Source organism: Myodes glareolus, chromosome 3 (genome assembly GCF_982192425.1).
Source record: "Myodes glareolus chromosome 3, mMyoGla1.1, whole genome shotgun sequence".
NCBI lineage: Eukaryota > Metazoa > Chordata > Mammalia > Rodentia > Cricetidae > Myodes > Myodes glareolus.
The window spans coordinates 116,930,757-116,953,094 of NC_142028.1; the positions used below are offsets into that span (position 1 = coordinate 116,930,757).

The 22,338-nt window shown below is 37.3% G+C and overlaps 1 protein-coding gene across 5 annotated transcripts in view; it reads right to left on the reverse strand.

Annotated features, from left to right (window-relative positions):
- Positions 1 to 22,338, reverse strand: part of Frmd3 (FERM domain containing 3) — a 200,270-nt gene that overhangs the window by 84,468 nt on the left and 93,464 nt on the right. For 2 of the 5 annotated variants that reach the window (XM_048452970.3, XM_087904922.1), the window contains exon 3: positions 20,199 to 20,241. In XM_048452970.3, coding sequence (XP_048308927.2) covers positions 20,199 to 20,241 — 43 coding nt within the window. Of the gene's footprint in view, positions 1 to 18,193; positions 18,270 to 20,198; positions 20,242 to 20,928; positions 21,034 to 22,338 lie in introns of those variants that run through there. The other 3 variants (XM_087904923.1, XM_087904924.1, XM_087904925.1) reach the window with 3 other exon arrangements.

Consider the following 22,338-nt stretch of genomic DNA (forward strand, 5'->3'; position numbering starts at 1 on the left):
ACCTGACAAGTGCTGACTGGGTGGTAGGAAAATGGAAATCTTTATTCATTGTTTGCAGGATTGCAAACTACTCCATCTACTCTGGGCATCAATATGAAGAATCCTTAAAAAACTAAAAATAAATCCATCACATAACCCAGACATATCTGTTATGACCATAAGCCCAAAGGACTTGACATCCCACTCCACTCTGCCATATTTACTGCTGCTCTATTCACATTAGTTAGAAACGAAAGAAACATAAATATCCATCAGTTGATGGATGCATGGTAATAAACTGGTACATTTGTGCATTGAACTACTATTCAGTTGCAAAGAAAAATAAAATATAATTTTTACAGGTAATCAATAGCCCCAGAAAAGATTATATCAAGTGAGGTAATCCACACCCCAAAAGACAAATGTCATATGCTCTCTTTCATTTGAAGCTCCTAGCTCCACATCTTTAGATTTAAGAATAACGATAGAAACCAGGATGGTAAAAGATGGATCATTGTTAGGGTGCGTGTATGTGTGTGTGTGGCAGGGGCAATGGAGCGAGGAATAGCAAGGGAAAACTGTTTTATCTCACTTTTGCTTTTCTTTACTCATTCTATTTCTGCTTTCATATATTGCATAGCACGGTGGTGCGGAAGAATTGTCTATATTCTGTCAATCATGTTTTAAATAAACGCTGACTGGCCAGGCAGAAAGTATAGCCGGGAAAACCAGACAGGAAGTAGAGGTAATACAATGAGAACAGGAGAACTCTGGGAAGGAGAAAGCTGATTCCTCCCATTCCTGCCCAGACCACAGAGAAGCAAGACGTAACCTTCCTGGCTAAGAAAGGTACCGAGCCATGTGGGTAACATAGTTAAGGATAATTGGGTAATATACGTTATAAGAGTTAATACAAACCCTGAGCTAATGGGCCAATCAGTTTATCACCTATGTAGACCTGTGTATGATTTTCTTTGGGACTTGCCAGCTGTAGGGTACCGGGCAGGACAGAAACCCCAACAAGCAGGTCTTTCATGTTACAGCACGGGTGCAAGTAAGCTGATGGGGGAAATAGGAAACAAATCAAGAAAGTTATTTTTGGTCTTTCAGAGTTAGCAGGACTTCCATTCTTTACCTTCTAGCTTTTCACAGTCTTCATTGAAAAGCTACGTGTTCTGTTTTCATATGTGACATGGTGGGTTTTACTTGTAATTTTAATGTCTTGTCTTACTTAGAACTTTCAGAGTTTTGAATATTTTGCATTGTAGGAAGTTTCTTTGCTGGTCTAGTGTACTTGGTCTTTTGTTTCCTCTTGCATATTAATAGGTATCTTTCATTAGTTTAGGAAACTTTAATATTTTGCTACAAATATTCTCTGTACCTTTGAATTGGATTTTTTTTATCCCTTATGCCTATTATTTGTAGATTTGGCCTTTTAATAGTGTCCCCTATTCCCTGGATGTTTTGTGTCTGGGTTATTTTAGATATAATCTTTCCTTTGACTTTGACTTAGCTATCCATTTCTTCTACCTTCTCTTTAAGACCTGATATTTTCTCTTTCATTTCTTTCAGTCTATTATTGAGGCTTACTTCTAATCTTTGTTATTTTTCCTTTTGAGTTTTCAATTACAGTTTTTTTTTCAGCTTGGCTTTTCTTTACCAGTTTTATTTCTTTGTTAAATTTGGCTTTGATATCTTGAATTGTTTTTGCCATTTCATTCAACAGTGTTTTCACAGTCTTCATTAAGGCACTTATTCATATACATTTTAAGGTCTTCAAACACAGAATTGCTATTTTGAAATCCATTTCTTGTATTTCAGCTTATTACAACAGGGGGTGCTTGTAACATGAGTGCCGGCTTGTTGGTGTATCTGTCCCACCTGGCACCCCATAGCTGGCATACCCCAAAGAAAATCATAAAGAGGACTCCATAAGATTATAAAACTGATTGATCCATTAGCTCAGGCTTCTTGTTAACTCTTGTAGCTTATATTAACCCATTATTCTGATCTATGTTAACCATATGGCTTGATACCTTTTTCAGCTGTCAGCTCACATGTTGCTTCTCTGTGGTCTGGGCAGGAATGGAGGAATGGGTTTCCTCCTTCCTAGCCTTCTCTTGTTCTCATTGCATATTGTCTTGTTTTTCCTGTTTGTGGTTTCTTACTGGGACCTGAATCTACAGTTATGATGTTTGTAGTGGGTTTTGATGTATAAATCCGGTCTTACCTTTCTTTGACAAGTGGTTGTTTCTTTGGTTGCAATCTTACAGGTTGTTGAACAGAGAATGATGCTTGGTTTTCAATCATGGCGACACTGTGTTTTAGGATTTAGTCTCCATTAAGTACCAGATCATTTCAGTGAGTCAGCTAATTTTAGGTTTGCAGGCAGGGGAAGGCAGGCTCTGAAATTCGCTTAAATAGAACTTGATGTCCAGCTCCACAAAAAGTAACAGAGGTAGAACTAGGGATACTCTGGCTCTGGTCCTGGATGCTAGTGAGTCTGAAGTGGATAGGGGTTGGGTGAGAGGAGGGGCTGAGGTAGCGTGAGCAACAGGTCTCAGAGTACTCTAGAGAGACCAGAATGGGTCAGAGGAAGAAAGGCACTGATAGCTACCCACATTCTAGACAAGCGTGCGCCTGTGGGTCCCTGGAAAAGAACAGTGAAATGCTGCCTTTTTTGAAATATAAACATCACTTACCATATTTCCTTAAAACTTAAAATGAAGAAAATTTCATGTAGTCACTTCAACAAGTAACAGAAAAATGAAAAGAATCACTTCCAGAATACACATATAAAGTTAGGATCATTATCATATAATTTTGGCTTATAGTTAGAGAAAAAAAATTCTCCTAAAGTTTCCTATAAACAAAGTTTACTCTTAGAGCTCTGATAGCTCATAGGAAATTCTTGTACCTAGAATAGGCCTTGTACTGCTCTTATCTGGAACTCTTGGAAGGAAGAAAAATAAAGTGTCATAGATTCATCAAGCCCTACAGAAACATTATAAAGGACTCCGTGTTACAACCTCTAATGTCTAAAAATGTGGCACTTGCTTTCTAAGGGAGCCCAGGTTAAGCATTGAATACTCTCAACCTTCTCTGTACAACTGACGCTTTTTATTCTGGACAAATGACATTTGCCGCCATGTATTTTTATGAGAAACTTCAGTGTGGCTGTTCCTGTTTGCTGTGTATCTGACATGAACAGTGGCATAATGAGTTCATTCATGCTGGATGCATAAAGAAGTGACATGATTGCAGCTATTTGCATGTGTGCATGGTGCCATGAGCACCAACTCATCTAGAAAAGAGGTATCCTAGAGTATGTGAGAATAAGCCACTTACAGAGAACACAGGCTCCATCAGTATTTGCTTTCTTCTAGTTAGAAATCATTATTATTGCTATTATTGACATTCTCAACAGCAGTGATAAGGGATCACTGCCATTGAAATAATTGCTGCATTCTTTCTTCTTTGAAAGCAGAGATGCTGTCTCTGTTTTGTTTGTGTGGGGCTTGCTTGGTTTGGGCATCTTAAATCATGCTGAAGTTGTTTTCTTCTAGTTATGGTTCTCTCTTAGACTTGATTAAACACAGGCACAGTCATTGACATGTATGCCCTGATGGTCAGTCTATGAACTTGCTTAGAAGAAACAGAGCTGCTGAGGAGTTGCCTTCTAAATACTGAGGGATAGCGTTCTTCAACAACCCCAATCTGGTCATGGTTCTGAACTACACCTTGGGGTCAAACATTTGTCTTCTCAAATTCTCACTTGAATAAATTGCTCTAGACAAACTTAAATCACTCAGCTTGTTAGACTTCCATGTCCTACTGCTTACCACAAGAGTTTATATGCCCAGAAAGTAAGGCATTTACTTGAGGATAAAGCCAGAAGAAAATAGTGTCACAAACCACAATCACAGAGAACTAAGACAACAATGAAGACCTTAGGAGAGACTTACATAGATATAATCTACATGGGAAGTAGAAAAAGACAAGATCTCCTGAGTAAATTGGGAGAATGGGGACCTTGGGGGAGGCTTGAAGGGGGAGGGGATAGACAGGGAGGAGAGCAGAGAAAAATGTAGAGCTCAATAAAAATCAATAAGAAAGAAAAAATATCACCAAATTTCCAGTTTTAACATGAATAGCAATTTAAAACAAAAGCCAGAGATAACCGTGCAAACAGCTCCTATCTCTGTACATAACAGCACTACAACATGAACTTCTCTTTTTAATCAAGTTTACTTGTGTATATGTGGGTACTATAGAAGCCAGAAGAGGGTGTTGAATTCCCTGGAACTTAAGTTATAATCAGTTGTTGCTAATCAGAGGTTGGTGCTCAGAATCAAATTTGAGTCCTTTGGAAGAGCAGTAGGTACTCTTAAGAGCTTAGCCATCTCTCCAGCATTTACCACTTAATTTTTTCATTAATTTATTTATTGATTTGTTCATTAATTGATTGGTTGATTTTTAGAGGTTCTTGAAGATGACTGCTTCACTGAGGTTAATGACAGATACTTGCATCCCAGTATTCCGAGGGAGTTAGAAGAGAGACAGAATGAAAGTGACACACTCAAACAGCAGTCACAGAATAATTTCTAACCACCCTAAGGCTACAGTTTCCTAAAGATAGCTGTATAGTGTGATGGGTCATAGTGTATGCTAACATTTGGATAACCTGCATAGCTTAGAATAATTTGAAAATGTCTGAGAGGATGCTTCCTTCATTCTAAAGGTCCTCTGCAAAAAATTCATTTATAATTCCCATGAGCACCTGATCTGATGCAGACTTGAGAATTGGAATAAATCTGATTTTGAGAACCTTAAGAATACCAGTAACACCATCTGTAACACCATCTGGCCTCAGAAACAGCTGGAAGAAGAAGTCTGGCCAACAGCTGAAAACAAATAAACCATATCATTCTTCAGATGGATTTATGCCATAAGGATCAGTTGGAAGTGATCTGGAGGGCTTTTCACATGAACTTTCACATTCATTTACCATAATGGGGAGTATATAAGAAAGGGGGTAGAATTTAGCAGATCTTGAATAAGACCTGTTGCAATCTAAACTCTCCTTTATAGACAGAAAACATTCTCCCATCCACCTCAAATTACCAGAGAAATGGAGCCCAGTTTTATGTGGCAAATAAGTAGAATGTAACACTCTCCAAAAGGGAGACACTTGTACTCTCAGGAATAATTAGAGAGCTTGTCCCCATGTCAATTCTGGGACTATAGCAATGGAAGGAGAAACCAGCAAGCTCCTTTGAAGATTTGTGGCAATTTAAAAGTAATGTTCAAAATAACAATTAGAAAAATGCAAATCAAAGCAACTTTGAATTTAATTTTACCTCTGTCAGAATTACTAAAAACGAAACAACCAACAACATTTGCTGAATAGGACGTGGAGAAAAGAGAATCTCTTGACACTGTGGATTTACAAACTGATCCAATCATTCTAGAATCTAATCAGCATGGAGAATTCTCAAAAACAAATAAACAAATAAATAAAAACCTACCACATAACCCTACTATACTGCTCCTTGAGATATTATCCTATACCACAGATACTAGCTCAATCATGTCTATTGTTGGCTGTTCTATTCACAATAGGGAGAAAATGGGAATAATCTTAATGTCCTTTAACTGATGAACGGATAATAAAATTATGACCCAAAGATATTACAGAATACTATTAAACTGTAAAGAAAAATAAAATAATGAATTTTGCATTTAAACAGACAGACTTAGAAATATACTGAATGAGTCAAAGACTCAAACACAGAAAGACAAACAGCTTGTGTTCTCACTCTTTGAAGGCTCCTAGCTGGAAATTTTCAGATGTGACTATGTATTGTGGAGAAATTGCACAAACCAGAAAAGTAAAAAGAACCACTGTGGAAGAGAAGACTTGGGATACAATAAAGAGCGAAATAGAAGGGTGTAAGTGTTCTGATTTGGGAATGGGAAAAAAACAGTGATCATCTACTTAAAGATGGGAAAGGGGCATAAACATAGAAGAAGAAGAGGATAAAATAATAGTAAGAATATTTGAAAGAGTCATAAGGAATCATAAAATTAAGTATGTACTTAATTTTTTAAAAATAAAATTCTTTATAAATATATATTGCAATTTCATGAAATTTTCCCACCTATGCAGCTTTCCAGAAGCAAAGAACACCAAACAAAGATCCCAACAGCAAGCAAGACAAGTGCTCTTTGGAATTGTTGGTCAGTGCTGTCCAAGAGACTCCCTACGTATTTAAGGCTATTGTTATTGCTTTTGGTTGCTCCCTTCTGATAGAGGTGGAAGGTAAGTCCATAGTGCTGAAGACACCATGCACTTCAGAAACAGGGACCAGGACCCCTCAACTAAAACTGACCTCAAAGCCTCTCCTCTCGGGACTAGTTTCATAATACTGAAGGCATTATGAAACCTTCCATAGAGGAAAACAATCAGTAGTACAACCCAGTTCTATGCCTATGAACCATAACAATGATCAATGTAGCACATAACTCTAAGGGTACAATACTAGAAAGCATACTTTGGTGGTAATCAAGACTGTCTAATTAGATTTATGACCTGCCTAGCAAGAGAGAAACCATGCCTGGTACTAAACCCCACCAACCACTCAGTGCTATTGAACTCATAGATCTCAGAGAGCTTACAACTGCTAACTTACTAAACAAATAATCACTAAATACATTTGAAGTATTTGTCCTAAAACCCACTGATAAGAGTAATCCTCATCTATCATCAATGAAATGTTTCTTTGAAACAAATAGAGCCCATTACAGAAAACCATAATTAATCAAAATGCCAATTTGTTGAGCCCAGTCCTGATGGATATATCTACGAAACAATAGATGTACCTAAGGTTTAGGGAACATTAAAGAAGAGGTGGTAAAAATATTGTAAAAGTCATAAGATCACAAAAAAATAGCAAGGAAAACCCTTCTGATAAAAAATAAAAAGCCATTTGAAGATGGATTCATAGCAGAATTCTACTGTGTTTCACAGAAGATCGATAAACAATCCCTTTAAATTATTTAAAGAAATAAAAAAGAATAGAACTTGAAAGAATAATCCTAATTTCCTTCTATGAAGACTATATGACTCTAATATCAAAATCAGTAAAGATACAACAAAAAAGTACAGTCCAATATCCTTGATGAACACAGGTGCAAAATTCCTCAAAACAATACTCACAAACTGAAAATGGGATTAAACAAAAAAATGGTAATCCATCATGATCAAATTGGCTTCTTCTCTGTGACACAGACATGTTTAAACATATAACAATCAAAATTGTAATGTATCATAAATATGGACATAAATATAACAATTACATATCAATCTCAATAAATGCAAAAAATCCTTTGACAATACCCAATATGACTTCATAATAAAAGTTCCACAGAATATAGTTCTATATGAAATATATTGCAATTAATGAAGGCCACAAGTGAGAAACAAACAGACTACATCATCCTAAGTGGAGGAAATCCTCTTTCTCATTAAAATTAGGAAAGAGCGAAAACAATATATTATCTCACTTCTTTTTAATACAGTGCACAAAACACTAATAGGAACAATAAAGGAAGAGAAAGAAATAAAATAAATGGGAAAAGAATAGTCAAATTATATCTATTTTCATTTGATTTAATACTCGCCATGACTCTCCTCTCCGAGACAGCTTCAGGTTAAAATCCTCCTGGTAAGTCACCACCTCGTGGTGCTACACAGATTATTAAAAATGGGTTGAATCAATATGTAAGAGCTAGTCAATAAGAGGTTATAACTAATTGGCCAGGCAATGTTTAAATAAATACAATTTTTGTGTAATTATTTCGGGTAAAGCTAGCTGGGCGATGGACGGGGATGCAGCCCGCCGTTCCTTCTACAAACTTATAAAAGTCATCTACAATTTCAGCAAAGTATCAGGATATGATAACAAATAACTTTTCTATATACCAACAACAAACATCATGACAAGGAGATTATGGACACAACCCCATTAACAATAGCCCCAAAGAAACTAAAATATCTAGGAATAAAGTTAATCAAGGAGGCGAAAGACTCTGCAATGAAAAGTTTAAACCCTTGAAGAGAGAGCTATAGAAAGATGCTAGAAAAAATAGGAAGACCTCCCATATGCACTGATTGGTAGAACTAATATTGGAGAAATGATCATTCTACCCAAAGTCATAGATTCAATGCAATGCCAATGAAAATGCCCATAGCATTCTTCACAAGAATAATTTAAAAAGGAAGTAGAAAATTAACATGAAATCACAAAGAACCTGATAGAGCAAAAGCAATTCTGATTGGGGATGAAAACAATGTTGGAGGGATTATCATTCTGGATCTTATGTTACAGAGCCATTTGAATGAAAACAATAAGAATCACCAACAAACATGCAAGCACACATAACTGAAGCCACATAACATATGACAAATATGGCAAAAAACTACACTGGAGAAATGATGGTGACAAACAAATGATGCTGGGGAAACTAGACATGGAGGAATGAATCAGGAACCATGTCTATAACCCCCACAATAGCTAACTCCAAATATGTCAAAGACCTCAGTGTGAAAGCTGAAACACTGAAACTACTGGAAGGAAACTGCTAGAAGAAAAGATTAAAGTGTAGGAATAGATGTTTGGAATAGAACTTCATTTGCCCAAGAAATAAGGACAATGGTTTAAAAGTGAAACCTCATAATAATAATACTAAAAAGCTTTTGTATAGCTAAGAAATAATCAATTTGGAAACAAGAAAGCCACAGTGTAGGAAAATTTCTTTGCCTATATCTGATATAGGGTCAATATCCAGATTACATAAAGCATTCAAAAAATGAAAAGTCACAAAAAAACCTATTAAAAATAGGCTATGGGTTTGAACATAAAAATAGGTAAGAAATATGTCAAAATTACTAATCATTCTTAAGAATTAGGGAAATTAAAAGAAAAATATCTGAGATTTCATCTTACTCATTGACAGAACAACCAAGAACAGATGCTGAGTATGCGGGGAAGGGGAACTCACATTTACTGTTAATGGGACCAAAAACTACTGTGTTCATGCTTGAAAACTGGGAAAAACTCTTAGAATATATTGTGTAATCCACCTACACCTTTCCTTGACAAATTCCTTGACAAATTCCCAAAAGACTTTTTTATCATACCCTCAGACACTTGCTCAGTTGTACTCATTGCTGTTCTATACACAATAGCAAGATAATGAAAAATAACCTATATTTCCTTAAACTGATAAATTAGTAAGTGCAATGTGGATACATATACACAATTGAACAGTATTCAGCTGAAAAGAACTAAAATTATGAATTTTTTTTGGTAAATGGATGGAACTAGAAAATATATAAGGCAAGTCAGACGCAGGAATATAAACACCACCTTTTCTCTCTCATCTGTGGTTTATAGCTCCAAATCTTTAGATGTGTGTATAGAATATGAAGTAACAGCAGAAACCAGGGTTGTAAAAAGTGACCTTAGTGAGTAAGAAGAAATATTCATAGGGAATAACAGGATAGAGACAATATTATGGGTCATGGTTGAAGAGAGCAGGCACTTGGGATGCAGATCTGGGAGCACTCAAATTGGATCTGACTAGAATACCTTCTCTGGGAAGACTAGCTTTCATAGTACTGGAAGGTACAGTGTTAGTTATTATGGGAGGAAAACAACCAAAATTCTTACCTAGTTGAGATTCCTATGAACCACAACAATGAGAAGCAAGGAAAGACAGCCTGAAAGTATTATAGTAGCACTTACATCTTAGTGGTAACCAGGAGCAGTTTGATTGAATGTAAAACTCACTTAATAGGAGAAAAGTCATGCTTGCTTTTGGAAAATTAGATGGAGTTAGTGAAATTATTGATCTTAGAAGGGAACATACTATTGCCACTTTTCTGAACACTTCCTAACTAAATTACAAATATTTGTCTTAATACCTACAGACAAGAGCAGCCCCTACCCCCTCTCTCAGATAGAGATTATTAAAAAAAAAAAGCAAAGCAATTAACCAAGAAAGCAAACAAGCAAGCAAACAAAAAGCATCTGGTCAAAGAACAAAGGATAACAAATGTTGGTGTGGCCAGTTCCAGTGGGTACATCTATAGCACAACTCCTGTACTCATGACTCAGGGAATACCATGGAAGAGAGGTCAGAAAGACTGCAAGAGTTAGAGGAACAGAAACTCTGCTATGAAATTAGTGTCTTAGAAATAACTGAGAAGTTACACTCATGATACCTCAGTGATACGACTCTGTGAATAAGGCCTGAACAATGAACTAGTAGTGGGTGTGCCAATGTGGAAGGGGGTACCATACCTACAAATAAATAAAGGAAATGCTGAGAAAGGGAGATTTAGTTTCCGCTTGTGATGAGCCACTAATCGCTTCTCTAAATCAAGTGGTCATTTCTGAAATCAAAAATGAGATGAATTAAATGACCCAAAAAAGAAAATGTCACATCAAAACAAACAAACAAACAGACAATCATTTAATCAAACTCTAAAATGAAATTTTACAAAGGCCAAACATGCTAAAAAGAAGTATAGAATAAGGAGAAGAGCCCCAGGTCATTAGCAGGGCAAAAATTTTCAACAAAATCAGAAGAAAACCTCTCCAATCTATGGAAGAAGATCATAGATTCCTTCCCATTAATCACCCTCTAGTCACCCTACACACTCTGAATACATGGCTACTGCCTTCCAGGGATTGAGACCTCTACCCACCTCTTTCCCTTGCTTTGAGATTCACCAAATCACAGACTCATTAACCCTATAACTGACACAAGTAACAGAGACACAGGTAGCCAATGTGTAATCTCTGGTACAAGTCCTTAACTCTGGTCTCTCTGAGGTTGCTTGCATAAGGTCCATACTTCTGGCAAACCCCAGGCTGAGCATCATTTGCACAGTCTCTTGAGAAGCCTGATCCTGAAACAAGAACCATCTTTCTAAAGCTTACAGGAAAACCAGCTTTAAAGAGAGGCACCACTTTAAAGCAAGGAATGGAAACAATTATTCCAAGTAAACGGAATCAAGAAACAAGCAGATATAGCTATCCTAGTACCTGGCAAAATGGAATTTATTATAAAAACTAATCAGAAGAGATAATGAAGATCCCTGTATTTAAATCAATGAAAAATTAACCAAAAAGACATTATAATACAAAACATATATGAACCAAACTCTGATTCTCCCATTTTCCTAAAAAGTGTACTACTAGAATTACTGATACAGATGAACACTAACCCAATAAATATTACTAGGTGATTTCAATACCCCACTTTTTCCAATAGACTAAAACCAAATAGAAACATTAGAATTAAACGACACATCCATCAAGTGGACCTAACATATCTATAGATATTCCGCTCAAACACCAAAACATTCTGACCAGTAGCTCATGGGATTGTCTTTTTAAAAATGCACCATAAAACCAGTCTCAACAAATAAAGAAAAATGGAAATAACTCTACACATCCTATCTGTCCACAATGCAATAAAGTATTAAATGACCAAGAAAAAAAAATCTTAGAAGTACACAGACTGAAGGAAATTAAAGAACTCACACTTAAATAATTAATAAGTCAAAGAAATCAAGAAATAAAAAATTCCTGGAATGAAATTAAAATATAAAATAACAAAGCTTAAGGGACACATCGGAAAAAGTTCTGTGAAAGAAATTTATAGATTAAAGCTTCCATAAAACAACAACAAAAACAGAAAGAGAACAAATGACTTAACAATATAACTCAATAATTTGGAAACAACAAGCCAAGCCCAAATCCAGTAGATGGTAAGAAATACAAAAAAAAAAAAATCAGAGTATAAGTTAATGAAAAGAAAATAGTGTAAAGAATCAACAAATTTCAGAGCTGGTTCTTTGAGATTAGATAAACAAGAATGGCTGACCCTTGGCCCAAACAACCAAAAAAAATGAGATGACACAAGTCAACAGAAACAGAAAAGAACAGGGAAACATTACAACCAACAGCAAGGAAATTTAGAATATAGTAAGGGAATGGTTTTAAAATCTATACTTCATTAAGTTCAAAATTCTAAAAGAAATGGATAAATTTCTAAATTCTTTCCAAAAAGCAAACCAAGGTGGGATCAACAGTCTAATTAACATCAAACAAATAAGAATATTAAAATATAATATATTTTAAGCCTTATAATTAAAAGAGACCCTAGGCTCAGGTAGATTTAATAGTAGAATTGCTTCAGACATTCAAAGCAGTTTTACTACCAATACTTTTTACATTATAAATAAACAAGGGCTGGAGAGATGGCTCAGTGGTTAAGAGCATTGCCTGCTCTTCCAAAGGTCCTGAGTTCAATTCCCAGCAACCACATGGTGGCTCACAACCATCTGTAATGAGGTCTGGTGCCCTCTTCTGGTCTACATTATAAATAAACAAAGAAAGGAAGAATGGGAGGAAGGAAGGAAGGAAAGAAGCGGGGAAAGGAATACTTCTAAGCTCCTAATATGTGAGTATACCTTTATTACCAAAGCCATGTCAAGATATGACAACAACAAAGAAAACTAATGGCCAATATTCCTGATGAGTGGAGATTCAAAAAAATCCTTAATAAAATACTTCAAATCTGAGTGTACGTACATATCAAAAGCAAGTTTGCAGAGATAAGTCAACATACTTTACAAATAAGTGTAGTAATCAGATAAATGGACTTAAAGACAAACATCATAAAATCAACTCTATAGATGCAGAAAAAGCTCATGACAAAATTCAACATGCTATTATAGCAAAAGTCGTAGAAACAGTAGGGCTAGAGGGAACATATACCTAGATAAGAAAGCTTATAAATGTTAAAACAACATCCTAAATGGAGAAAATCTCAAAGCATTTCCATTAAAATGAGGTATTAGACAGCACCATCAAATATCACTTTTCCTTGTCAAAGTAGTACTGAAGTATAAGCTAAAGCAGTAAACAAGAAAAGGAAATTCCAGGGTTAAAAATAGGAAAACTGAGCCAAGTTATATAGGATGATCTATGTAAGAGGCCACAAAAGCTGGGTGGTGGTGGTACAAGCCTTTAACCCAAGCACTTGGGAGGCAGAGGCAGGTGGAACTCTGTGTGCACTAGTTTGTGCACTCCCACATGTATGCATGTGCACACACTCATATAGATACACATAAACATTATTTACCTAGAGTGATCATTATATATTGTATATTTATCACATAGTACTTTTCAAATAGACATAGTCATCATGAATCAGCTAATTTATTCTCAAGTATACTGTTAACAATAGCTACCTCCCTGATTAGTCTTTGCTATGTAGGAAAGAGAGAAATAGAATAGTTTGGTTTTCATTTATATAACTTTCTGATAAAGCTGGGAAGTGGTAGCACACACCTTTAATCCCAGTAGTTGGGAGGCAGAGGCAGGTGGATGTCTACAGAGCAACTTCCCAGACAGTCACACCTGACTACACAGTGAAACCCTATCTTGAATTGTCACACCCCTCAACAAAAACTCCTTTCTGATCTGCCTGAAAAATTATAAATACTTCATTGTAATTAAAGAATAACAAGAAATAATAATCCCTTTGTATAAAGTTAATTAATCAGCACAGATGATGTGTAATTAACCATGACAAACAAACTCACTCATAATAACCATGGACAGAAGTATCTTTAAAGGCTCATGGTAAAGATAGGAATACATAGATGTATCAGTGGCTAATAGTGTGTTTGAACACACAAGGCCCTAGCACTCATGAGTAGTATTGAAAGGACAGATGACAGATAAATGATGATAGATAGATGGATGGATAGACGGAGAAGCAGGAAGTGAAACAATGAGAGAAAGAGAAATGGAGCAAAGACAAAAACCTCAATGTTCATTATCCAGAGTGAATGACTGTGAAGAACCAAAGTGCAAAAGATTTGGCCAGACATAAAAGTAATACTGCTTTGGCTTTCAGTTTTTTTTTTCTGGGTAAACAATGGGTAAGTCATTGTACAAAGTTTTTGGTTTATTATTTTTGTTTTTTTTCCTAGCTTGCAATAAAATTAGTTCCATCACACATCACACACACACACACACACACACACACACACACACACACACACACAAGAACAGAGCAATTCTTTACCCCCAATACCACTGCCACCATCATCATGACTATGATTACCAACCTCACTCATGTATGTATTTGTGTGATTTATTTGTGTGCTAATGTATGTGTGGATGCAGTTGCCCATTCATGTGTATTTGGAAGTTACTAGTAGATGTGTTCCTCACGTGCTCTCTACCATATCTTTTGAGGGACGGGCTCTCACTGAACCTGTACCATTTGAGTAATCCAGCTGATGAAGACATCATCAACAATACATCAGTTCTGAACCTGAGAAAAATAGATGTTTTAGTTTTGCGGTTCAGTAGTGTCCTTAATAAAACAAATGGGGGACTAGATGATTATTTACACATTTTGTCAATGCCAAAAGGCAGTGATTCACCTTGTCCAATTACAATTTGAATTTTACTCTTCTTTTTCCCCATGTGTAATTAGGTTGGAAGTGTCCAGTGGTCAAAGGTCAACTGTGAAACATTTCTGTTGTCAGTATGTATTTTGAGATATCCAGGTTCGCTTCTCTGTATAGACAAAGCTCTTAAGCTGTAAGTTCCTCACAAATTTTAACTTTCTGTCTATTAAGTGTTGAAGTACCTTTAAAGAGAAATTTATATTTCTGAAATATTGCCTGTGAAAAATGCTGTGTATTATTTAAGAACTAAAGTCAAAGAACTATTCAATATAAATAAGATTAATGGAAAATGACTTAATTGATTTAAAATGTCCAAACAGAAAAGCAATTTTGAAAAACAAAGGGGGAAATAGTCATTAGTTATCTTTTCTTATGTGTGTTAATTTATTTTTGGCATTATTATTTTATATAGAGCCTCAATTCTACCTTGAAGGAGACATCGTCTCAACTCTCATCCATTCTCTTCCCAACAATATGGCCTTTCTGTATTTTCCAACCTGCTGCTGTAGCTGTGATGTTCTGGTTAAGTTTCTATCAATTTAGCAAAAGCTAGAGTCATTTGAGAAGAGGGACCTCAATTGAAAAAATGCTTTCAAAATACCTTGTTGCTTACAAGCAAATCTGTAGGTCTTTTTCATGATTAATGATTGATGTGGAAAGTCCCAGCCCACTGTGGCACCTGGTTTTGGTATTTGTCCTGGGTTGTTTTTCAGAAGAGGTTGGGCAATCCACAGAGAGAAAACCAGTATACATCTTTCTCTCCTTTATAGTCTTTGCTTCAGTGCCTGCCTCCAAGTTCCTGCCTTAAGTTCCTACCCTGACTTCCCTCAACGATGGATTTGATGTGGAAAGGTAAGACAAATTATTTCATCTTTAGATTGCTGTTTGGTATTTATTCCAGTCACTGTAAGCAAAATAGGGCAGAAATTGGTGTAAGGTTTGTAGATAACACTATGACAGTTCTGCCCATGTTGTTTGGGGAAAGACTATAGAAAGACTTTGGAAGCCATTTGATGATTTGAGCTTAATGAGTTGTTTTAGAAATACTTGAAAGATGAGACTGTTGAGAGAAATGCAGATGATGGAGGCCTGACTTGTAAAGTTGCAGAAGGATTTTGTTGAATACTTTTTCAGCATCTAATGAGATCATCATTTTTTTCCCTGTTTATTTATATAGTGGATTACATTGATAGATTTTTGTATGTTGAACCATTTATGTATCTCCAGGATAAAGCCAACTTGAGCATGGTATATAATATTTTGATGAGTTCTGGAATTTGAATTGCCAGTATTTTACTGAGTACTTTTGCATCAAATGTTCATGAGGGAGACTGCTCTATGATTCTTTTTCTTAGTTGAGTCTTTGTGTGGTTTGGGTAGAAGACTGCAAATAGATTCATATTTATCCCCATGAAGAAAACTCAAGTCCAATTGGATCAAAGACCTCAATATAAATCCAGCCACACTGAACCTCACAGAAGCAAAAGTGGGAAACAGCCTTGAATGCATGGGCATAGGAGACCATTTCCTAAATATATCACTGGTAGCACAGACACTGTGAGCAACAGTAAATAAATGGGACCTTCTGAAACTGAGGGGCTTTTGGAAGGCAAAGGACACACTCAATAAGACAAAACAGCAGCCTACTAAATGGGAAAAGATTTTCACCACCTGAAACAGGACTGATATCCAAAATACATACAGAACTCAAGAAACTAGACATCAAAATACCAAATAATCAAATCAAAAAATGGAGTACAAATCTAAACAATGAATTCTCAACAGAAGAATCTCAGCCAAAAGACACTTAATGTGCTCAACATCCTTAGTCTTCAGGGAAATGCAAATCCAATGGGTTCTGAGATCCAGAATTATCTCACAAGTTAGAATGACTAAGATCAAGAACACCAATGATAGCTTATGCTGGAGAGAATGCTAAGAAAGAGGAATACTCCTTCATTGCTGGCAGTTTCTCAGATAATTGGGAATTGACCTACCTCAAGACCTAGCAATACCCCTCTTGGTCATATACCCAAAGGATGTTCAATCATACTAAAAGAACATTTGCTCGATTGTGTTCATAGAAGCATTATTTGTAATAACCAGAACCTGGAAACAACCTAGACACCCCTCAACCAAAGAATGGATAAAGAAAATGTGGTACATTTACATAATGGATACTACTCAGTGGTTAAAAAAATCAATGAGGTCTTGAAATTTGCATGCAAGTGGATGGAATTAGAAAAAAAAAACATCCTCAGTGAGGAAATTCAGACCCAGAAAGATGAACACGGTATGTACACACTCATAAGTGGATATTAGATAGCTGTAAAGTAAAGGATAGCCAGCCTATAGTCCATGAACCCAGAGAAGCAAGGTAACAAGGAGAACCTTAAGAGAAAGACATGGATCCCCCTGGGAAGAGGAAATAAACAATATGTCCTGAGAAAATTGGGAGCATGGGGGTTGGGGGTTGGGGGAGAAGAGAGGACAGAAGGGGCAGAGGAAGGGAGAAGAGGAGGAGGAGGAGAACATGAGGGAATGGGATGGTCAAGATGGGGGAAGGGAAGAGAGGTAGAGTAAGGAAAGAGATATCTTGATTGAGGGAGCCATTATGAGGCTCGCAAGATACTTGGCACCAGGAAACTTCTCAGGAATCCAAAAGGATGACCCCACCTAAGACCTTAAGCAATAGGAGAAAAGGTGCCTGAACTGGCGTTCAACCTACAATCATAATGATGACTACTTTAAGTGTTATCATAGAACCTTCATCCTCAAATGACTGAAGCAGATGTAGACATCCACAGTGAAGCACTGGGTTGAGCTCCCAAAGTCCAGTCGAAAAAAGGAAGAAGAGATAATATAAACAAAGAGGTCAAGACCATGATAGGAAACACCCATTGAAACAGCTTACCTGAGTTAATGGGTTCTCACTGACTCAGGACTCACAGTGGGGGAACCAGCAAAGGACCAATCTAGGAACTCTAGATGTGGGTGACAGTTGCCTGGGACAGTCTGTGGGGCCACTTGCAGTGGGACCAGGATTTATCCCTACTACTTGAACTGGTTTTTTGGAGTCCATTCTCTTTGGAGCTATAGCTTGCTCAACCTAGATATAGTGGGGAGGGCCTTGATCCTGCCTCAAAGCAATGTGGTAGACTTTTTTGCCTCCCCTTGGGAGACCTTACCCTCTCTGAGGAGTGGATGGGGGTGCATGGTGGGGGAAAAGTGGAGGGAGCAAGAGGAGGGGAGGAAGTGGGAATGGTATGTAAAATTTCAATTAAATAATGATAATAATAATAATAAATTCAAATACTATAAAATTCTAGTCTCTAAAATATTCTATCTTTAAAATTGTCTCAATTGTGGTATGCTGCAAAATAAAAAAATGAATTATATACTTTGCATTTTAATCAGGAAGATCCAGAGCACAATTACCATCAAATAAAAGCAAAACAATCATCTAGCAGTTTTACAAAAGCTTTGGGGCTTTAAAAGGGTTGAACAGCTCTACTTCTCTGGCTCTGGCTTTAATGGCACACATAGTTTGTATCATAGGATCAGGCTGTCTCTACTCTACACCTGCTGCTGTCTTTAGTGGCCATCCTGTATTTGGTATCATTAATATTCTGGGGTCTCCATAAGCTGTACCTTCACCAATGTCCTCCTGGCCACTCCCTCATCAGAGATTCTGGCCTGCCACATACTTCCAAGCCTCCATTCCCTTCCATGAGCAAATTAACTTGTGTTTCCATTGCAAATAGGGCTATACATTTACCAGTGACCTCTTTTGTTCTCTCATAGTGTCATGCATCAGCCTTTCTCTATGATCTCTTCGTTCCTGAAGTCTCCATGGCAACTATAGCTGTACCTTCACCAGTGGCCTCTGTGGCTACCAAGTCTCAGCTCTGCTCCATGATTTCCCTTCAGTCAGGCAGCTCCCAAGTTATCAAAACCAGTAAAACAATGGAGACCCTTACACATTACCAAGCTCACCTGCCAGCATAAGATGCAATCTTGGGTCCATCTGAAACATAAGTCTATGTGCTGATCTTGAGGAAATACTCCAGATTTTATCTCAATGTTTCTTGTCTCTTCTTAATCTTCTTAATCTAATTTCTCAGTCTCATCTAACTAGTTTCCAGTGTCCCAGTAAAGCAAATAATTCACAACAGTAATCCTAATTTTTTAAACATTACTGATTTTTCAGTCCTACCTGAGCAGAACCACCGATTCTCATCCAAAATATCACACAAATAGTATTATAGAGTCTTTGGGGGACTCACAAACTGCCTTCTGAAATTTCAAAAGCCAGGCTTCCATCATTTTCATTGCTTTCAGCATTATCTTCTAAGTTCCTATAGCAGTCTATTAAGTTCTCAGTGGCCCAAATTTCTAAACACTTCTGCAGTCATGCCCCAAATAACATGGCAAAGTCTTCAAAGTAATATCTTGTTATCACTGTACTGGTTTTTGGTTTAGCTATGTTTCTATTACCATGAAATAACACCATGATCAAAAGCAACTTGGGGAGGACTGAATTTATTTTAGTTTACAGTTTATAGTTCATCTTGAAGAGAACTCAGGGCAGGAACTCAAGACAGGGACTGAAGTAGAAGCCATGGAAGTACCTTATTTATTTGTTTGCTCTTTATAGCTTGTTTGGTTTACTTTCTTATACAACTAAGGACAACCTGCAAAGGGTGGCACCCTGTGTGGTAGGCTGAGTTCTCTCTCATCAATCATTCATCAAGAAAATATCCCACAGATTTTCTCACAGCCCAATCTGATAACAGATATTTTCTCCAATTTCTGTTCCCCTTTTCAAGATAATCCTAGGTTGTGTTAAGCAGACAAGAGAGAGAGAGAGAGAGACAGAGAGAGAGAGAGAGAGAGAGAGAGAGAGAGAGAGAGAGAGAGAGAAGAAAAGAAGAAAATAGCATAGGGTGGCTATTTTAAGAAAAGGCAATGGGATTTGGGGTATCTGTTAGATGTTCTTAGATATTCTTAATGAAGTAATATGCAAAAGCACTTTGGATGTATTCTGGAAGAGCTGATTCAGATAAAGAATCATGTCACTTAAGAGGAAAAAACAACACCCTCCTTACAGTGTCTATAGTGAATAAGGAGGAATTCTAGAGAGAACACCCCCAGACTTTTAAAGTTATTACCAGATAAGAAAAGATTTTTACTTTATTTATTTTTTGGGGGGGCAGGGAGAGAAAAATCAATAATATCCATTGAATCTGTCACTATAATTTCAGTTACCAAACAAATCCACTTCCCATGTCCCCACTTGAGATTATATACCACATCTTAAATACACCATACTACCAACCCTTATAGTGCAGAGGCAAGCATTTGTGGTTAATGAATATTTAACCATACAATTTCAAAGCTCCTGTTCCAACAAGAAATATGAGAGCAAACAGGGTAGAAAGAAGAAGAGGCACTGCAGACAGCTGAACTGATGACGGAGGGGGAATCCAAGGTTAGAGATAAAAAGAGATTCCCAGCTCTTAAACAGAAAGGAGCTGCCATCCACCCATGTATCTTTCAATCTATCCTTTTCTCCAGAGACAATTCACTTTGCTAGCAAACAAAATTTATTTTTGAATATTTTGTAGCAGAAGAAAGAAAGTAGCTTGATACTTACATTTCATTTGCTTGAAGATGGACTTGTTAGGTTCTAGCCAGTGCTGGGGAGAAAGCAGAAACAAAACAGAGATTGTTGGTGAGAATGAAAACGCCTGAAAAGAAACTGAAACCGGGTGGATAGATTGGAATGTTACGTGTCCAGGCTAGCTGTCGCACATGGGGCTAGTTCTAGACTTCCAGAACAGCCGGTCCTTGCCCACTACTGTAACTAAATTAAGATTTTTTTTGAGTAATAGATAAAATAGAAAGCTTTTAGAATCAAGTAACGTAGCAGACAACTAGGTTTCACCAATCCAGAAGCTAAGAATGGTATCAGATAGCATCTTGGGCCTATAAAAAAGCTTCCCTTAACTTGCTATACCTGCCTCTCAGTTGTACCCATGAATGGATTTTTGAAGAGTCAATGAATTAAAAACCTCAGGCTAACTGAGACACTCTGGGCAGGAATGCTGACTTAACTGATATCATCTTTGGAAGTTTCTGTTGAGGAGATCAGCAGTCCAATTCCCCAACCCCAAGCTGGTATCTTCAACTCTGAGACTGCAGGGGAACCGAGCAACAGAAGGAATCTTCCATACCAAAACTTCCCCTATCAGGATGAACTTAGTTTGACCCAGAAATGTTAGACTTTACTCCTCAAACCCTGGCCCCGAACAATCTAATTGCTAGGATAATACTGGAACTCCTCAGTATTCTCAGAAAAACCAAAAACAGCCCACAGTCAACACCTGCAAGTTCCATACTTTCAACTCCCTGAGATAAGCCCGCTCCAGAGGTACTTGCGGCCCGATCTCTATTCAGCAGAGCGGTTGTTAAGGACAGACGGCTTCTGTTGACGGGGTAGTTGTGTTCTCATTTCTTTTCCAGATTCCATTCCATTCTACCATTTTGGAAAACAGTGAGGAATTTCGGGGGGTTCCTTCTCCAGTTGATTACTTTTATACTATTTTCCCTCTCTCTCTTTCCTTTTCTCCTGTCTCTCCCTTTTATTATACACCTTGAGAGGTCCTCAGCACTCCAAACTCACTACCGGCTAGAATGCCTATGGAATGACCTATTTATCCGCTGCCCAGGTGAACAAATCTCAATGATGCAACATTTTCCTCTGTCTGGGAGTTTATTGATTCAAGTGCTAACCTCGGTGTCTCCTTTCCTTTTTTTTCACTACTGATTTAATTCTGTAGCCCCTCTGTTGTACAGAGTAGCTTTTTGTCATTCAACTGTACCACATCCAACATTCACACATCTAAGTAAGGTTCAGATTCAGTCTAAGGGTGCTCTGCGCAGATGCCATCACCTAAGCCTATGTGGTCATCCAGTTTTGCTTTCCAGGTCACTAGAATTTTGAATTCCAGGGATCCTTCAAGCTTCTTGCCTTTGGTTTTGCTAAGAGGTGACTAGAATTGGGAATGCTCATTCCAATCCCTCGTTTCTCATTTACAGCCACTTATTACGAGAAAGAAGCCTCAAATTTATCCTGCCCAAAGTAGGGTACAAGATCACCTTTATTCTCACATGCTTTGGCTTCCCTGAAAACAAACTTCAAGGTGTTTGTATACCTGTCTGCTGAGGTCTGTCCTCACTGCAACTTGGATAACATTTTTGACTTTCAGAGTCTCACTGGCTCAAGCCACTCACATTCCAAAATGACAGAAGATGTTTTTTTTGTCTTCATTCTGGCCCTTTGCTTTATTTCTCCATTTCTGCATTCTTACTAGCTTAAACTTCTAAACAAAATTCGCTAATCTCTCTCAGATGCTCACCTGGCTAATGAGCCCCTTCCTATCAAAGTAGAGCAGCCACTACTGTCGAATTGTCATGCACTGATTAAACTGAGAATCTGTCTCTGGAATGTGGGATTTGGCCCTCCTACTTCAGACTAAAGAATGTGTTTTTATTAGAGTGTTTTCCAAACGTCTGTCCTAGGTCAGGCTGACCCCCTGTCACTGTGACAGGGAAAAGGAGAACAAAACAGCCCAAGAAATAAACCTTCACAGATCCCGATAGGGACATGTCAGTGCCAGTGAAGAGCCACTGTAGTAGACTTTGCTGGGTGGTAACGTCATCAGCTGCTTTAGTATTGGCCCTCTCTGAGGTACTCTAATTGTTGCTCTTTCTACATGACCCCTTTTGTCAGT